The following is a 19,100-nucleotide window of genomic DNA, read 5'->3' as shown; positions in this document are numbered from 1 at the left end:
GCGTGTATGTGAACATGTGTTTGGGCATGGTGGGTTGGGGTGCTCAGGAGAGTCAAAGGCAAATGTACAATGAGAATCTTGCAGACAGGCCCAACTCTTCGTGGTGGCGGGCCATGGCATCCGTGAGATATGCAGTCAGCTTAAGATTCCACACGTTTGTAGATTAAAATGAGAGGACTAACAAGGACCTACTGTATACCACAGGGAACTATATTCAATATTTTTTAAAATTAAACATTGGGGGGGGGCACGTGGCATGTAGGATCTTAGTTCCCCAATCAGGTATCGAACCGAGGCCCCCTGTATTGGAAGTGCAAAGTCTTAACCACTAGACTGCCAGGAAAGTCCTATACTCAGTATAATAATCTATAAAGGAAAAGAATCTCGAAAAAAAATGTATGTATAACTGAATCACTTTGCTGTACACCTGAAACTATCACAACATTGTAAATCAACTATACTTCAAGTGAAACTAAAAAATATAAGTGGAAATAAGGATATTTAGATTTTTTCAATGGTGATTTAATCAATGCTTTTTTGGGGAACTACGACAACCTAAATTCTATCATGTTTTCTAATTCTTCTGGATCCCCTGCTTTTGCTGATACACTCAGTACACACCCCTGTAAGACACACCTTAATACCAGTTCTGAGGTCGAGGGGACCTGGCCCAGCTATGTGGAAGTGGTGGTGACAGCTTCTACCTGGAGACCAGCAGTGCAAGGTGTGGTTAGGAAGGCGGGGAGGCTGCGAACTTTAGAATGAGTTACTGCTCTAAGAATTTCTGAAGTGCCTGTTTTCCCCATTCCTGGGCTCTGAGTCAAGAATGTAATTGAAGCCAGGGGACAATAGAGTGTGAAAGGAAAGATGTCCCCTGGTGTCAGATACCCTGGCCAACCAGACCCAGACTCACAGAGCAGGTGCTTGGCTTTTGCTCCTGGTGCTGGCTGGGTCCCTGCACCCTGCCCCACACTCCGTGATAAAAGCCACAGCTCCTGCCTCTGTACCTGCAGGACGAGCTCTGACTGAGAAGAGCCTGCTTCCTCTTCCTGACCCCTTGTTTCCAGGCTAGAGATACAGAGGCAGGAGCCATATCTCAACAGAGGAAACCATGAAGCAGGACCTCAGATGCTAAGGACTTCACCAGAGGAGGGAGGATTTTGTTACTGTCTGAAGAAAAAGTTACTCTTGGTAACCTTCTAGTGTGTGGGAAAAGGATCAATAGCCGGGTGAGCTGGGTTTGCATAGTGTCACTGAGAAGCCCCCATTGTGCCCTGGTGGAGACACAGGACCTGCATGCTGTCTTCTGGATGGCATGGGGGAGGTGGCTCCCAGAGGGCTGGCGCTGGTTGGCCTTTCCGTCTTGCAGGGTCTACTTAAGCCCTGCCTCCCCCACTGGAGAGGGGCTGTTCTTATTGTTCATCAGTTTTGGATTTAGGGGCTTTTTGGCCACAATGTGCAGCTTGCAGGATCTTAGTTCCCCAACCAGGGATTGAACTGCCATCGTTTGTAGTGAAAGCGCAGTGTTAACCACTGGACCGCTGGGGAATTCCCTGCATTTTAGTTCTGCAGGGCAATGAAACCTTATCTCCTTGTGATTTCAGGGGGGAAATCCAAGTGGGCTATCTGGCTCTGAACCATCCTGATGAACACCAGAGGCAGTCTTGAAAGAACAAGGGCGGCACCATACAGCAGCCTCCTAGGTGAGTATGGATGAGACAAGAGGCAGCCTTTTCCTTGAAGCCAGGGAGGGTGGCTGTAATGGCTGATGGCAGACACAAGACTCAGGTGTGTTTAAATAACAACACAAAAAAATGAAGCTATCCCTCTCTGAGAGCTTGCTGTGTCAGACACTGTACTGAAACTTTACACGTAGCATCTCCATCATGCCCTGGATGCAGGTACTATTACTATCGCCCCCATTGTGCCGACAGAGACATTAAATAGCTTTCTCAAAGTCACACAACCAGCAAGTGGCAGAGTGACTTCAAAAATCTGGTCTTACTTCAAAGTCTGGCTTTTTTTGTTTTTGTAGTTGTTATGTTTTTATTTTTGTCACACAAAGAGGGAGAGAGGAGGCGAAGGGGCAGAGCCCAGCAACATCCCTGGAACAGACTCTGAGGCATATGTTCTGAGGCATACATTCATTCGGGTTTGTTCTGAAATGGCAATTTCAGTCCATGTTTCAGGAAATTCTCCAGGCTGTCAATCTCAGGTCAAAAAAACTTACAATAAACACCTCCCATCTGTTCACCACACGGGGACACAACACAAAATGTAAAACAAACCTGTTTGGAAAATGTCCTTAAACAAGAACAGGCAAAGCCTGGGATTTTGACCTCTATCCTAGACCGCATCCGTCATAGTGCAGTTTAAGTTTCTTCTATTGTTGCTTCATCCCTCTATCACCATTCACTATCAGTAGTTAAGGATCTTACCAAAAACGGAGGCAAGAGTGACCCTGAGCAGTGCCTTGGAGACTACACAACAGTTCAGTTCAGTCGCTCAGTTGTGTCCGACTCTTTGCGACCCTATGGACTGCAGCACGCCAGGCCTCCCTGTCCATCACCAACTCCTGGAGCTTACTCAAACTCATGTCCATTGAGTCGGTGATGCCATCCAACCATCTCATCCTCTGTCGTCCCCTTCTCCTCCCGCCTTCAATCTGTCCCAGCATCAAGGTCTTTTCCAATGAGTCAGTTCTTCACATCAGCTGGCCAAAGTATTGGAGTTTCAGCTTCAGCATCAGTCCTTCCAATGAATATTCAGGACTGATTTCCTTTAGGATGGACTGGCTGGATCTCCTTGCAGTCCAAGGGACTCTCTAGAGTCTTCTCCAACACCACAGTTCAAAAGCATCAATTCCTTGGCGCTCAGCTTTCTTTATGGTCCAACTCTCACATCCATACATGACCACTGGAAAACCCATAACTTTGACTAGATGGACATCTTTGTTGGCAAACACCCATTATTCACTTTTATCAACTTTGGGTCTAAATGTGGGTTACAGGAAAGAGTGGCTGCCATGAAAGCACCTGTTAAAGTTCAAGTTTGTGTGTTTATGTTGGTGGGAGGAGGTGGGGCAGAAAGAGAGATAACATGGAACTGGATTTCTTAAAGCCCTCTATTTCAACCAGCTTGGAGAAACTGTCTTGTTTTTTTTTTTTTAAGAACCCAAAGGCTGGAAATCAAATGGATTGTCCAGTCCAGGCTGGAGCAGGAATCACTTTATACTGACAGTTAAACAGTTTAAACACTATATTTAGGGAATGCCTGCACTTAAAATAAATAGTTTTTTTTCCCCCGAAGTGTATGTTTTCATTTCCTATGAGTCAGAAAATATACAAAGAATTTCGTATCAGTTCTAGTTATAAGAACAAAAAAATCAGAAAGAATTCAAATGTTCAAAAACAGGAGAATAACAAACTATGGCATATTGACCATTTCATATAATGACACCTTGAAGACTAGGTTAGCAAAATAGGAAGGTGCTTATGCAAAGTTTTAAATAGAAAGTCTTCTGCATACACACAGGCAAAACACATGGAAAATAATTTTTTAAAGTGATGGTGAGACTTCTAGTGACCTTTTTCTTTATAGATTTTCTATTTTTATAATCTTTTGTGACAGATAAACTGAGAAATGTTTACAATTATATGGTGCCTTGTACTTTAGATGTACATTTGGCTTATTTACCTTGCAGTCCTATATCCAAATATGGCAAATAGGTTTTCATTTGAATTTCTAAATCGCTACATGAAATTTACATATTCCTTTAAATATGTAACACCTATTTATTGCTGACAAGCTGGAGTTAATTCTCCTGGTTAGTCTTTTTCATCCAAATTTCATTATTCCATGTTAATCAGTAATACTTTATCTTTCTTGGGTCAGAATCCAAACTAGTAAAGTGAAAGGGAGCTGCCACCACCAAGCAATTCCTATGGATACAGCAGTACAGGGACTTCCCTGGTGGCCTAGGGGTTAAGACTCTGCTTCTAATAGATGGGATGAGGATGTGATCCCTGGTCAGGAAATAAGATCCCACATGCTGTGCCCAAAAATTAAAAAAAAAAAAAAAAACCACAGTAGTGAAAGCCCATGTACATTATCTTGCTTTCTGTCTTTCATGGAAGGCTGGAAGAAAGATTACCTAGAGATCCCCAGGGCTCCTATCCCATTAAGAAAGTTGAAGTCTGGCAACGCCAGCAGGTCAGGTGACTCTTCTCTAAGGGCCTCAGGAAAAGCATGGGGGACGTCTTCCCACGGACTAAATGAGTTCGTGGTAATGCTCATCCAACTGCTTTCCTGGGAAGCAAAGGCTGGCTCCCTGCAGACCTCCCTCGTGGAGTAGAAAGCTGATTTTGTAATCTTGAAGAGCCTATGTTTATTTAGGTATACGCTTCTCTTTGCTCTGAAGATTGGGAGATGCTCTAAGAGAAAAGCAAAAGTATAGTAAGATCCCAATTCTCTTGTTTTTTTGGAAAGTCAATAGCATAAAACAAGAAATGAGGGCAGGGTAAGAGGGGAAAAGTTGTAAATTAAGTTTGACGAAGGAAACCTACAATAACGAGCAAAAAACTTGGTGGTGAGAGTAAATAGTAAGATCAAAGCAGATCTAAAGTAACAGAGCTCTTGTTTCAAGGTTTGAGAGGTAAGGGTGAGTTGTGCATGACTGTGGCTAAAATACTCAAGAAAATTATACAGCATGCCCAGAAAAGCCTTTCCCATTGGTTTTAGGTGCTTAAAAATCTTCCAGGAAGGGGGAGCACTGCCTGTTTTCCATGCACTTCTGTGTAATTTACTCTCATTTTGCCAATCATATCCTATTATTATTATTTCTTAACATGTCTGCACTGCCTCCCATAGATTATAGACTTGGCGGCCAAAAATTCTATACTTTTTCCTCCAACCTACAGTCCCTAAAATAATAGGAGTGCTTTTTAAGTGGAAATGGAAATTCTTAGTCCCGTAAGCCAAATTACTGATGTATTTTTGGATAAGTTTCTTTTTGATTTGGACCATTTAAAAAAAGTTTTTAATGAATTTGTTACAACATTGCTTCTGTTTAATGTTTTGGTTTTTTGGCCAGGAGGCATGTGGGATCTTGGCTCCCTGACTAGGGATCCAACCCACACACCCTGCACTGGCAGGCAAAGTCTTAACCACTGGACTACCAGAAAAATCCCTACTTACAATTTTAATCTCCACATACTCTATAGTCACTAGAAGACGATATAGAAACCCTTTCTATGTTTGAGAGTGAGCAGAATGAGATTATAATGAAAAACTACAGCTGGAAGGGAAAGAGAGAACACAAGCCAGAAACAGGAGAAGGTCCAGATAGGAGTTTTCAAGCAGAGGATCAGGGATGGAAGAGATGTGAACAGTTCTGCCAGGATTTGAGACCAGAGACACTTCACTGAGTCACATTTTCTTTACATTGATTACATCCCTATTTCTAGGCAAATTACCCGCCACATTCCTTTTTAATTTCTTGGGAAGGTGCTAAGGCAGACAGTCCTGGAGTATCCTGGAAAAAGAGAGTACTTCGTGAGAACAGAGCAGGAAGACACATGATGGAAATGCTGGTCATTAAGCTCAAGTAAGCCACTGATGAATCACTTTCCAGCTGGGTCCTAAGATACAGATAAGCCAGCCATCTCCACGAAGCTAGCACTTACCTTAAAAATGAAAATGAAAAACCCTATTGCCTGGGTGCTGGGTCACACTTCTAATATGCTGATTGCTGGACTTTCAGCAACAATGCCAAACCCTTTTGGGATGGCAATGGTGCTCACTTTGGATAATGTTGTCTGTGACCACAGCATGACTCAAACACTTAACTGGCAAACTGTTTTTACTATGAAACGTGCTTTTCAGAGGAAGTGGGCTTGGGACAGGGTTGGTGGCTGGAGGTCCTAAAGCAGCATGTGGCCAGCACATCAAAACCTGGTTCATCAGAAGGCCACAGGGCTACAGGAGCCCACTGCATCTACTGGGGAATTTAATTTTCCATTTATGAGTCCAAGCAGTGAGTTCCACTGGAAAGGCAGCATTTCAAACCCTGAGTTGATAGCAGGTCAGGACTCGCTATCATCAACTGTACTCCTCTCTTACCTCCATCCCTATGCAGCATCCACCCAGGGGAGCCCACTCCTTTGTGCTTCTGGCCCAGCCATGTCCAGTTGGCCCCTTGGGAGATAGAACAGTGTTCTGTGTGTTCCTGGGCCACATACAGAAGGGCTTTTCACCTTTCTCGTCACTAGCTTTCCTCTGGAGATGGGGACCTACTGCAGTCCCTTAAGAACGAACGAGGGCTGATCTGTCTTACATTTGCTGCGAGGCCAACCATCAGGATCTGACATTCTGTTCCCTTTCACTCAGCAACACATCCAAATGCAGTTCAAGAAATGGAGTAACATAAATTTTCAAGAGCCAGTATTTTGCTTAAAAATGATACGACTCTTGCTACTCTGAAACATTCTTCACCTTCTATGCACAGGTGATTACGCTGAAATTGTTACCTGAGCATTTGTGTCTGGGTCAATCAACAACTGTATTGTGAATGCCTTTTATGTGGAAGTACCACTGCAAACCATGAACAGTCTACTGGAGATTGGTGCTCAGGATTTTCATTTCAAAAGGAAAAAGTTATTTCAGTTTTCCCAAGGACCCAATGCAAGGGGAAAAAAAGGCTTAGGTCAAGGACCAGAAGAACTGGAGGCAGAGGCAGGGCAGGGGGTGGGTGGGGGGGGTAGTCCACACACATCACCTCGTTTAGTTCTTGGTCTTGTGAGGAAGTGCACAGGCGAACCATCTTTAAGGTTGGAGAAACTGCTGCACAAATGGTTAAGATTAACCAGGGGGCACTCAGTAAGTGATGGAAGACCTGAAGCAGGTCTCTGGTTTCCAAGCCTCACCCTGTGCTGCCTAGCCTGGAGGGGAACTGGGGTTGAACTCAAGCAGATGGTGACCTTGAGCAAGCCACCGAGCTCTCTAGCCTTGAGGATGATAAGCCTCCTTCCGGCTCCGCATCAGCATTTCAGTTATGGCATTAGCCTTGGCAGGCCCTGATAAGGCCTTGACTCCCCTCTTTGTTCTCCATGGCCTTGGTAACAGACGGAAGGCAAGCTCACAGGCAGCAGGAACCAGTCTTATCTTTTAGGTCGATGCCTATTCGTCAAGCATTTGGCAAAAGTTGCAATCACATTAGTGAGCCCTCAACATATCTTCATTCATCGTTTGACACAAAATTCATGACATCTGTCAGAGGAATGTAGCCCTGAAAACCCTCAATGTCAAAACGTGTATAAAATGGAAGGAACACTTCTTGCATCGCCTGCCATTCCTAGCAATTTCTTTCCAAACCCATCTCCAGTTTTCGAAATGAGGGCTCCCTGAATACCTCAGCATTTTATTTTGATTGGAGAATTCAGAGGATTTTTTGGTATGTACATCTGAGGGCATTTTCTTTTTTAATCACATTTACAAATAGTGTTGAAAAGGTAAAAAAAAAAAATGGTTACGATAGATTCAAGAAGATTTTTGAATTGAAGAATTTTTCTTGGAGGGAAAAAAAAAAATCAGGCCCAAGCTTTTAAACTCTGGAGGATACATAACACACACAAAAGTTAGATTTTGTTTCTGCTAATGATATCTCTAAGAGCAGTAAGTACTGTTTTCTTCAATGCCAGCCTCAAAAGTTTCAGAATGTATCCACAAAGTGCTTTTTTTTTTCCTTAATAAGATATCATAGAATTCCCATCACAAAATTAAGTATTTTTGGAAGATGCTTATATGCTTACCTTGTAACCTTTCTCTGTGAAGTTCCACATTGTTTTACACTGAAAAAGGCAACATGTCTGGCTGTGCATTCTGAAATCTGGGCCTGCTAAGTCTTGACAATGGAATTCAGAGTACGAACCTTGAATTCTTTGTCTGCACTACATGGTTTTCTAAATGGTGACTGTATCAGTGTCCAGCCTTGGTGTTGGCACTCTGAAGACCTGTCACTGCTCTCCCGACCTCACAGAGCAGCACGTTCAGAGATGATCACGCTGGGTCTGACCTAAGATGTGTGCCCCATGGGGACAGGGTATTCTTCCTTTTCTACGTATCAGAATCATCAGTTAATAACAATTCTATGAACTGGCATGAGGCCACAGTAATCCACTGATTTCATCTAGTCCCTGGAACCCGGGAGGAAGTTGGGCCCTAAACCACCCACGGGGGTCAGAGCAGCTGCAGGCTGGGTCAGCCTCTGGCCTCATCCTCCCACAACTGTACCTGCCTCCCCCACTGGTTCTATCCATGTCCGGGAGCTGCTTTTCTTCTGCTGCAAAACATCTGAAACAATTGAAAGAAGAGCCCAAACAGGGCTTTGGAATTGCACAGGCCTGAATTTGACTTCTGACCACACTACTCGTGCACTCTGGACCCGAGAGCAGGTTCGCTCAGACCCCCTGAGCCTGCCGTGTAAGTGAAATGAATGGGGCTGAGGTGAAGCTGAAAGAACAGCCGTAAGGCGCTCACGACAGGTTGCGGCCCAGGGTATCTACGAGAGTCCTCATAGCTACCATCGCCACGTCGGGCAGTGAGTGTTGTACCAGCACCCGGCAGTCCTCTGTGGTGGTCTCTGGGCACAAGGGGCAGCAGCAGGAGTGGTCACTGAGTCCGCCTGAGGTACTGTGATGCATACTTATCACCTGGCTCACCCATTCCAGTCCCACGATAGTAACCTGTGTGCTAGGTACCCATTACATAGAGGAAGAATCTAATTTAGGGCCCTGACAGGCTAGGCAGCGAGGAAACGTGCAGTCAGATCTGGCTCCCCAGGTGAAAAGATGCTGGCATAGGAAAGCTTTTGAGTGGAGGCAGGGGTATCTCTGTCCAGCTGGGGGTGGGCAGGGGAGTGCCCAGGGCTGCTAAAGATGCGAGAAGGCTGAGACGCAGAGTTCATATTTGCTTTGAGCAAAAGGACAGCTTTTTATTTAAATACCAAAAACATTTAGTATTGAGGTATACAGCTGATTAACAATGTTGTGACAGTTTCAGGTGAACAGTGAATGGACTCAGCCATATGTATACATGTATCCATTTTCCCCAAACCCCTCTCCCATCCAGGCTGGCACATAACATTTGAGCAGAGTTCCATGTGCTATATAATAGGTTTTTGTTGGTTATTATTTTAAATATAACACTGTGTACATGACCTTCCCAAAGTCCTATCTATCCCTTTCCCTGGCAATCATGAGTTCAGTTTTCTGAGAGTCTCTGTTTTATAAGCAAGTTCATTTGCATCGTTTCTTTTTCGATTCCACATATAAGGGATGTCAGATGATAGTTCTCCTTCTTTGACTGACTTCACTCAGTATGACACTCTCTGGGTCCATCCATGTTGCTGCAAATGGCCTTATTTCGTTCTTTTTAATGACTGAGTCATTTTCCATTGTATATATACACCACATCTTTTTTATCCACTAAAAGGACAACTTTTTAGAGGTGGGAACTGTAACTCAGATGCCAGGCTTCTCTTTGGGTCTCTGCAGAGAATACCCGAGAAGAGTGTGGAAGAACAGCGAGCGATACTGGATCCTTTTCAGTGAAAACATCTGTGCATCCAAATGAATGTTTTCATTTGACTGTGTTTGCTTTATATGAGAATGTCCTCTTTTTTCTCCTGTAGTACAAGTTTAGCCAATTAACAGTGTAATCTGTTTTTCTTTGCTTAACATCTTCAAGACTGGCCAGTGATGTTTTCAATTTCCAAGTCCAATAAAAAGAAGTACTGGAATTCAGAACTCAAACATGAGTTAGAAAGCAGAAAATCACCAAGATCCTTTACTTCTACTTTAAAAAAAAAGTTATATTCATTTTTTTTGGCTGTGCCAAGTCTTAGTTATGGCATGTGAGATCTTAGTTCTCCAACCAGGGATCAAACCCAGAGCCCCTACACTGGAAGTGCAGAGTGTTAGCCACTGAACCACCAGGGGAGTTTTTAAAAATAGAATCACTTCTACTTTTAAATAGAATCACACTGCTGGGGGACAACACATTTGGTGCATTAACTCGCAATTTTTTGATGTGTATGATCGCCACTGCTAAAGACTTAGCTAAGAGTTGAGGAAAACTCCCCAAACTGGTAGAACCACAGCAAAAGGCCTACATGTATGTATGTGCAGATATAATCCATAATCTGGAGAAAGGCTGGGACTTGGGAAGGGTCCTCTGCTACTTGTTTTAGCTTAGTCGTTCAGTTGCGTCTGACTCTTTGTGAGCCTGTGGACTGTAGCCTGCCAGGCTCCTCTGTCAGTGGAATTTTCCAGGCTGCCATTTCCTCCTCCAGGGAATCTTTCTGACTCAAGGATCAAAACCATGTCTCCTGCATTGGCAGGTAGATTCTTTACTACTGAGCTACTGGGGAAGCCCCTTTGCTGCTTGCTGTAACTTTAACAGACTAAAGGGATCCTGCTTTGAGTGCTTCTGGGAGGATGACACAAGAAACCCATTCCCTCCCAGACACTGAGATATTAATAAGCTTTAAGAAACATGTGTGAGGGAAGGTAGCTCAATCATGCGATCTGAAGTTCACAAAGTAAAAACAAACGACAGGACCACCCTGTTTAGAAAATGTCCTACAATGTGCATTTATTCCGTATCATTGTACAAGGTTTCCATACAGTTATAACTCTTAAGACAATGTGTTTTCTTCACCATTGTATGTGGTGCCCACATCTTTCATTTGAACATGCTGGAAATCCACATCGCATGCTATCTCACAAGTTGTAATGAGCTGCAAATGTGCCAATTAGAAGAGCACGGTGGCTTACAAAGCTTCGGCTTTAGTGAATTCTGGCAGACAGGATCCACAGTCTCACCTCATTGTAAAACTCATGACAAAATAAATTAGTGTTGGACAGACTTGTAAATCGTACAATATTTAAGGAGAGACCACAGTGGGACCTTTTGTTTAAAGTAGCACCAATCCACACCTGATTTTGTTTCCAACGTTACCCTTCCTGGTCATTGGCAGTTTGAGTGGAAATTTTTCTGCTTCCTCAAGGATTCCTGGACTGACTAAGCATACTGTGTCGCTAAACTCTCTATGGTGTGGCAATGTCAACTTGGGAAATGGCACATTTAGATCACTGTCACCCTGAACCCGGGCTTGCCTGTGTGCGTGTGTGTCTTCCCCACCCCCGATCTAGCTGGCCATCCTGTGGATGTCTCTGTGACAGTGGTAAGAGTGAATAAAAAATGCATTCAAGGGTTTCATGGTAAGCAAGGTGTTTGAAAACAAAACGAAATGAAAAAAATAAAAACAACATGAAAGAATGTGGTCGCAGCTAAGGAGGTTTTCACATGTTGTTTAACTCCAGTAAAGTCTGATCCAGCATCTGGTGCATACTAAGGTTTTCTTCTTTGGCATGAGCCACTTTCTCTGTGGTGGGATTAGAAAATTAAGTCATGAATAGCTGAGCTTTGGACACAGCGGTGGTTTGTACACTTAGGCAGGCAAACATCAATCACAAACACAGGATGAGATGATTAGGACCAGGCATGCTCATAAGACATGACTCATTTCCAGACAGGGACCTATGAAGGGGAAGCTGTCTTGGACCTGAAGAAACTGCAGGCACAGCAGGCTCTCACAGAGCGGCCAGGTGAATCTCCACCAGCAATCCACGGGGAGCAAAATGCAGATGGGGGCTGGTGGATGTTCACTGCTCATGCGCTGTGGGAACTGGGAGAGGTGCTTGCAGCACTCAAGTTATAACAGCAGCAGACATTTCTGAGTTACAGGCAGCTAAGGCCCGAGAGCTGTGTTGTAACACAATCTCAGAGAAAACAAAGATGACATATCTAGGCCTTCTGACAATGTTTCAAGGATTTATTTCTGTTGCTCATTAAAAGAAAAATAACCAACATGTTTCATGCACACTCCAGTAGGACATTCTCTTATTATTCTCACAGTGTTCTATTTATTATTAGCATGACATTCTCACCAGATTCCAACAACACTGTTAAGACTAAATAAAAGCATACCTTTCAGACAATCGGGGACTTCTGACATGAACTCCTGTTTTCAAAAGCTATTTTGCCCAAGCATAGGTACATTTAATCATATTTCAAACACTAGTCCAGATACTTAGAAGTTAGAAATATGAATATGTAATAGGAATATATATTATATATATCACATCCTATATATAATATATATATATATATATGCTGATACACACCCCTCTGCTTTGACTTTCTAATTTTAAGCAAGACTCAGTTCTCTGCAGGAAACAGAAAACACCTTTTTGGTTCTCATTAGGCATCAGTCCAAACAAGAGGGCCTGCTATTGCAAAGACGAGTGCAGAACTGATTATAAACACTGGTCCAAACACACAGATGCCATTTTACCATAGAAGCGGTCTGGGGATTAAAGAGAGCTTAATTATTCCAGACAGAAGAGGAAAACGCAGGCAAGGCCAACCTTTCAACTGATTCATGTTCACTTCTGCAGAAAGCAATCATTTTCAACCCTACTATCTGAAGGTACGACAGTCTTATATTTCCTGACATGGGCTGCACTCCTAGAATTCAGCCCAGGTTCTTCCCCACTTAAGTTTAATCCTCATTCAGGGCCAGCTTTAGTTGGTTAGTTAGGCGGCGGTTTTGCTCAAGTTGCTGGTAGAGTTGATCTGTACAGGTCAGCAAGCAGGTTAGCAGAAGAGAAGAGGCAGAAGGAAGACAGGTTAGCTGGAGTTGGTGAGGAGGAGTGAACAGAACACAGAGATACCGCAGGTGCTGGTCACTTGCTGAGCAGGTTCCCCTCACCCCATGAGAAGCTGTCCTGTGCCCAGGGAAGGCCTGGCTGACCAAGGAAGAGCCAGGACTCCTCTCTTGGCAGGAGGAAAGGGAAACAAGAGGGGGAAAAGGATCCTCTTCCTCGGCGGGATCCGAGGAGAGAGGGGGCATGTTCCTTATGCATCTCACTAAAACCACCATGTGAACTGGGCCCAGTGAAGCTTCTGGCAACAGCCTCAGGAACTGGGGTAGGGCTGGAGGTGAGCCTCGTACGTCACCCACTCCCTGTAGGGCTCAGTGACTGAGAGAGCTTCCTGCAAAACCTTGACCTACCGTTTCTGCTCATCCCTCCCTGGAACCCTTTCATCTCCACTCCTAGGGCTGGCTTTCCTTTCAGGTGGCCCCTAGAGGGGCCACTGCCACTGTATTAACAGTTCTGGAAATGCAGAACTAATAAGCTCCATGTCTCTACCCCAGTCACTGTGTTATACAGTATAAACTCTCATCCAGCTTAGATATAAGGCGGGTTACTCTACACAAACAGCAAAAGAATAAGCACTTACTCCACTCAAAACTGATAACTGCTGACTTCCTAGAAAGGATGGCATTCTCTGGTGCTAAATGGACATGTATAAAATCCCAAACGTCCATATGGAGACTGGTGTGAAGTACATCTTGCACAAGGGCATGTAATCTTCTCACTTGGCAAGGAAGGCAGCTGCTAGTCAGCCTTTTATCTGATGGGGATACCAGGGGATGCCCAAACAAGGACAAGAACCTGGCCCTTATCCCGGAAAGCTGGAGGTTACAGAACTGTCTTGCATGCCAGTGACAACCTAAACCCACAAACTCTAACTCAATGATCCTGAAGAGCTGACAATCCTACACCTGGGGAGAATAAAAATGTTCAGTTTCTAGTTCCCAGGTTCACTGGGAAATCAATCAGTCCTCATTTTAATGTTCTCTCATGTATGAAGAATCTGCCTGCAGTGCAGAACTGGGTTTGATCCCTGGGTAAGGAAGATCCCCTGGAGTAGGAAATGGCAACCCACTGCAGTGTTCTTGCCTGGAGAATTCCATGGACAGAGGAGCCGGGAAGGCTAGAGTCCGTGGTCACAAAGAGTCGGACACAACTAGCCGGCGAACACTTTCACTTTCACATATGGTAGGAGATGAGGAATACCTTATATTCATTGTGTTTTTTAGCTTGGAATATCTCCGCCTTGTGTTCTTTGCTGATCCAAATGTTCTAAATATGCAAAACCCCAGTCAAATGTCATCTTCTCCAGGCAGCTCCCAATCAGAATTACTGTCCCTATTCCTCACGGACTCTAAATGTACACCATCTGTTAGGTCAGACCTGCTTCACTCATCTATATTCCCACAAGACGGCCAGCTCACTGAGAACAAGAACATTTCCAGTTGATCTCCTGACCACATCCTCCCTACCTTTCATGATGTCCTGCATGTTTGGGGGCTGCAAAATTTTAACCCCACTAGCAGCAGCACATTCACACTCTCCCGTGGGAGACACCACCATGGGCATGTAGATGTCTTAGCTTCCTGAACCAACATACAGTCAAGCTGGGATGAAAGAACTCTGCAGAAACCCCAGAGGGTCGATGTGAATGCAGTTTAAATGACAGTATCCTTACGGCCCCATCTGGACCTGCTCTACTCTGGCTACCACAGAACCGGTATGCTTGGGGGGCCTGGGAGGATTATATGTTTGAAAATATTTTTCCCTCCTGTTCTACCTCCCCAATATCTGGGACGTCAACTGCCAAGCAATGCTTTTGGGGTTTGGTCCAACCAAGGCTATTGCAGCAGCTGCCTCTATGATGGCATGAGCCTCTGAGCTAGAAGCCTGGGCCCCAACAATTTCTTGATAAAATCAACTAGCTAGTCATCCTCTTGTGTGCCCATACCTTCTTGGGCTGTTTCAGATTTTTTTTTTTTTTTTTTAATTTGGCTAAACCCTGTGGCATGTGTGATATTAGTTTCCCGACCAAGGACTGAACCTGGACGCCCTGCACTGACTGCCGGGGAAGTCCTTGGGCTATTCCAGATTTGCCTTTGCAGTCCATCGGTTTCCCATTTCCCCCTGTAAAATATATCTAGAGAAAGTGTGAGAGTCTCTGGAATGGTTCCCAAAAAACTGATGTGCCTCCAGAATTAACTAAACATCTGCTCAGCACAACTTTCAGACTTGTCATTTCTTTCTATGGCAGGGAGCAGGGTTACTCAGAGAAGGGCCCACTTTTATTACTCTGAATTTTAAAAGAACAAAGCAGGAATCAGTCAAAAGCAGGCCTAAGCAGCCTTAGGAAAAGAAAAGAAATTACAGAAGTCCTGACACTCTCAAGGGAGAGAGACTGTCTAGATTATAAAATTTTAAAAGTCTATTATACCACTACTAAATTCACACCCCTCTTAAAAAGAGTACTTTTACTCTATTCTGAAGTCTTTGTAGAGTGACTGACATTTTCAGTTTGCTCAAATTTATTTGAACATAGGGATATATAAGTACTTAGGCTCAGAAATACTATACATAGGTAACAATCAACCACATTTAAAACACAGGAGAAATATAAACAGATTATTGAGGATGAGAAGTGTTGGGCATTAAGAGAGAAAACTCCACATCATTTTAAACTTCTAATTTTGCGATGTGTTTAAAAAAAAATCAGTTAAATGCTGTTCTTTAATTTATAAATATAACTGATAAAATAAACCATAACTGAACAATTTCTACTATTTTTAAGGGGTAAAAAAAACCCAACTTTAATAGCTATGCATTAAAATATTCACAAATAAAAAAAAGTTATCACAAAGATTATGTAAGTATAACCCCTCCTAAGAATACATGATGTGCTTAAGAGCCAAAAAATAAATCTTGACTTGAACATACTCATATGTTCCTAAAATCTAAGAATGTCATTTCATGATCAAAATGAAGGTGGCTGAGGAATGAATATACTTTTCTTTGTGCTGTAAAAGGATGATCAATAATGATCTCAACTTACATTGTTTTTGTATCCACATCCTTTTCATCTTTTCGGATAGTCTAGCAGTGTGGGTTGGCAGCCTTTCCTTAGTTAGCTACCCACTCTCAAGCAGGACCATCTAAATACCAACACAGCAGGCTTACCACATACCAAACTCAACATCTGCACACGAAGGCCCCACTCAAGGCAGACCTGGCTTAAACAAGCAACATCCCCTGTGTGGAGGTTCTCAACCCATTTCATACACCAGGACCATCCCAATGCCTAAAAAACACAGCTGCCTGGACCTAACCCTAACCTTTGCAAACCAAAACCCAGAGAAGGACCCAGGCATGTGTATATTGAAAAAGTTCCACAAGGAACTACCGCTTTAGAGACTGTTGATATTAATGAATGATGTTCAGAATAGGAAAAAAAAAAAAGCAAAGCAGCAGCCAAAAATTAACCCTCCTGTGTGTGAAGCAGATTTGTGGTTTTATTCAGCATTTAAACTAAAATATAAATAAATAAGAAGTAAAAAGAATAGCAAACAGAAACAGCTTACATAGTGTTTATTTTACACTGAAATGAGGAGCTTCTGTACAACAGGAAGCACAGTGTGTACCTGGCCCTAAGGCAGGATGTGAAAAGAAAAGAATCAGGGTCAGCTGGAGAACAGACAAACTGCAGAGCTCAGAGAGGTGGGACATCCAGCTCGAAGGGGTCTTGGGAGAAGTGAAGCAAAGAAACTTATCTGCATGAAGAGAAAAGGTGGGAGAAACAGGAAAAACAAAAGTGGTACAACAGAAAACAGGGAAGCTAAACAAACAGATGAGAGCAGCGCTCGAAACAAAGGTGAGGAGCAGACATGCAAATCCTGCTACCAGGCACACCTGCGGCAGGATGTGAACCCTTGCCCACCGGGGCCTGGGCCGGCAGCCAGCCCCAGCCTCTTCTGCGGGAGGGACCATTGTAAGAAGACCAGTGAATGGAACTCAGAAACAGATTTTAAGCTTAGCCCACCTTTCAGAGTACATAACCAAACGTGATGCTGCAAGTTTTCCTCACAGAATCACCATATTTTAGCAATCAGAGACAGATGATCTGATTGACCCCCTCATTCATAAATGAGCGGAGAGAGGATGCAATTTTCTCCAGTTTCCATGGTAACAGTCACGTCTCCAGGGGTAGCATGATGATTCTATAATGTGTAAGGCAGCAGGCACATGCCAACACTCTTCAGGCTACCATTTTTCTGCATGGGTAAAGGAATGACAGGTGGGCTTGGAAAGTGAAATTTCCAGCTTATGTGGAATTCAGTGCCATCTTGTGAGATTAAAAGGAAGCCTCTGTGAAACACTCCAAGTTAGAATTTAGTGGGGCAGAACCGGTTCAATGTTCAGGCTAGGTTAGCAATATGAAAGTTAGTTGTGTATGCTCCAGGTTCTCATGAGATTAAGACTATTTACTCCACCCTTACTGCCCAGCAGTAGTAAAAGCCGGGCCATTAACCCTCAAACTCATATCACACAATCTGTGCTTTATGTCCCATTTCTTTGACACAGGTTGTGGTATTTGTATATTACTTTTTATATAAACAGAAACTTAAACCCCTCCTAAAGAATACATGATGTGCTTAAGAGCACACAATCTATGCTTTATGTCCCATTTCTTTGACACAGGTTGTGGTGTTTGTATGTTAATTCTTTTTACATAAACAGAAAATTAAAGGCTTGGCTGCTCAGCAGAAGGTTCATTTTTGTCTAAAATTCTTAAAAGAAAGATGTGATGTTTTACAGCAACATCCTTTATGCTGTTCTGGATCAATTTCCCTCCTCTCAGAGCCTCAGTCATCTGAGGTTGTAGGGTTCCTTAAATTTGTATTTTTTTAGAAAAAATGTTCACATTATATTTAATTGAATCACAGGAAACTGACTTTTGCTATTTCTTGGGCAATTCTTGCACAACTGCATGGCCTACTGATTTTACTTAAGCCTAGTTTACGTTCCTCCAAGTATAGTGCCCAAGTCACTTATACGCCAGTTCACTGCGTGGTAGGAACGATCTAGCTGAGACAATGTGAAATGCATGGATTCTGAAAGGAGGACGGTTTGTATAGACAGTCTACTTGGGCTGTATACTAGTAGAATGTGGAAAAAACCCAAACAAACAATGACTATCCTAGACTGTGCAAAGAGAGTGAGCAGAAAGGTGTAAAGGCAGAGATTCTGGAGATACAAGAGGGAGTGGTGGCGAACTGATCATATTAGCATGAGGGCACGGATGTGAGCAGGCAGGCTGAACATTTACATGGAAGTCATGTCGTTGAGAGCGTGGTCCAGCTCCTCGCTGATGGCTTTGTACTTCAGTTTCTGAGCGTACAGCTCGTCTATGACCAGGAAGTGGAAGGCAGAGGTGCAAGGACATGGAGAGTGATCAAGAGATGGAAGGTGAATGAGGGTGGCAGGGACACCATCCCGACACAGCAGCAAGAAAAGGGCAATGCATGAAGGAAGTGATGCCGCAGCAGGTGGCCAATGCAGGAGACGTGCGTTTTGTTTTGTTTTGTTTTTTAATGAAATTGAAACAAAAACAGAAAGAACAAAACCCATTAGAAAATAAAACAAGAAACTCGTTATGAAAATCGTAACAAATATGGTAGGTATACCAGTAAACCATGTTAAAACCCTAAACAAAACCACGGAAGGCTATCTCCCGGTTGGGGGAGGAGCAATAGGACAGCTTTTCTTTTATAGAGCTATAATTTAACTACACTGGAGTAGTCAGCCACCTGCAACTATAAACAGTGGAAAAAATAGCCACGGGCATTGTTTTGGAGGAACAATTTGTGACTACAGTCTGTAATCCTTATCTGGCTCCACCTTCAAACCACTGACTTCCTGACCAGTGGGAAATGGATTTCTTGGTGCTATCCATAATATCCCTTGTGGCTTTCCCACTCAAGCTTCCTTCACTGGTCCAGGAGGCTTAGAAAATGAGGAGAGCCACGCTTCTTACAGTGTCACTATGCCAAGTCTATACTGCAGTTTTCCTGTGATGAGGGTGTCACACCTTGCTGCACTTTGCAGACTGTTTTGCCACCATGTGTCATTTTCTCTTTTCCACCAGCTTGATTATCATCTGAACCAACCCCCAATTCCTCCTCTAGCCCCCTCCACCTTTGATGTATATATTTTACATATTTTTTTCTTTCTTTTTTCACAGCCTTGGAACTCAACATTTGGAATTTCTGAGAGACAGAGAGGGTGTTACCAAAATAAAACCTAAATATCTTAGTGAAGAAATGCTTA

The 19,100-nt window shown here is 43.4% G+C and overlaps 1 protein-coding gene across 19 annotated transcripts in view; it reads right to left on the bottom strand.

Annotated features, from left to right (window-relative positions):
* Nucleotides 1-10,624: 10,624 nt before the first annotated feature.
* The window catches only part of TPM1 (tropomyosin 1), a 29,554-nt gene continuing 21,078 nt past the window's right edge, over nucleotides 10,625-19,100 (bottom strand). For 7 of the 19 annotated variants that reach the window (XM_040226678.1, XM_040226684.1, XM_040226680.1 and 4 more), the window contains one exon: nucleotides 10,625-11,443. In XM_040226678.1, the coding sequence (XP_040082612.1) occupies nucleotides 11,361-11,443 (83 nt within the window). In that variant the 3' untranslated portion in view covers nucleotides 10,625-11,360. Of the gene's footprint in view, nucleotides 11,444-16,344; nucleotides 16,544-18,095; nucleotides 18,179-19,100 lie in introns of those variants that run through there. The other 12 variants (XM_040226675.1, XM_040226679.1, XM_040226682.1 and 9 more) reach the window with 3 other exon arrangements.

This window comes from Oryx dammah, unplaced genomic scaffold (assembly GCF_014754425.2).
Source record: "Oryx dammah isolate SB20612 unplaced genomic scaffold, SCBI_Odam_1.1 HiC_scaffold_26, whole genome shotgun sequence".
Lineage (NCBI taxonomy): Eukaryota > Metazoa > Chordata > Mammalia > Artiodactyla > Bovidae > Oryx > Oryx dammah.
The sequence above is the reverse complement of the archived record's forward strand: the minus strand, read 5'-3'. Positions and strand labels throughout refer to the sequence as shown.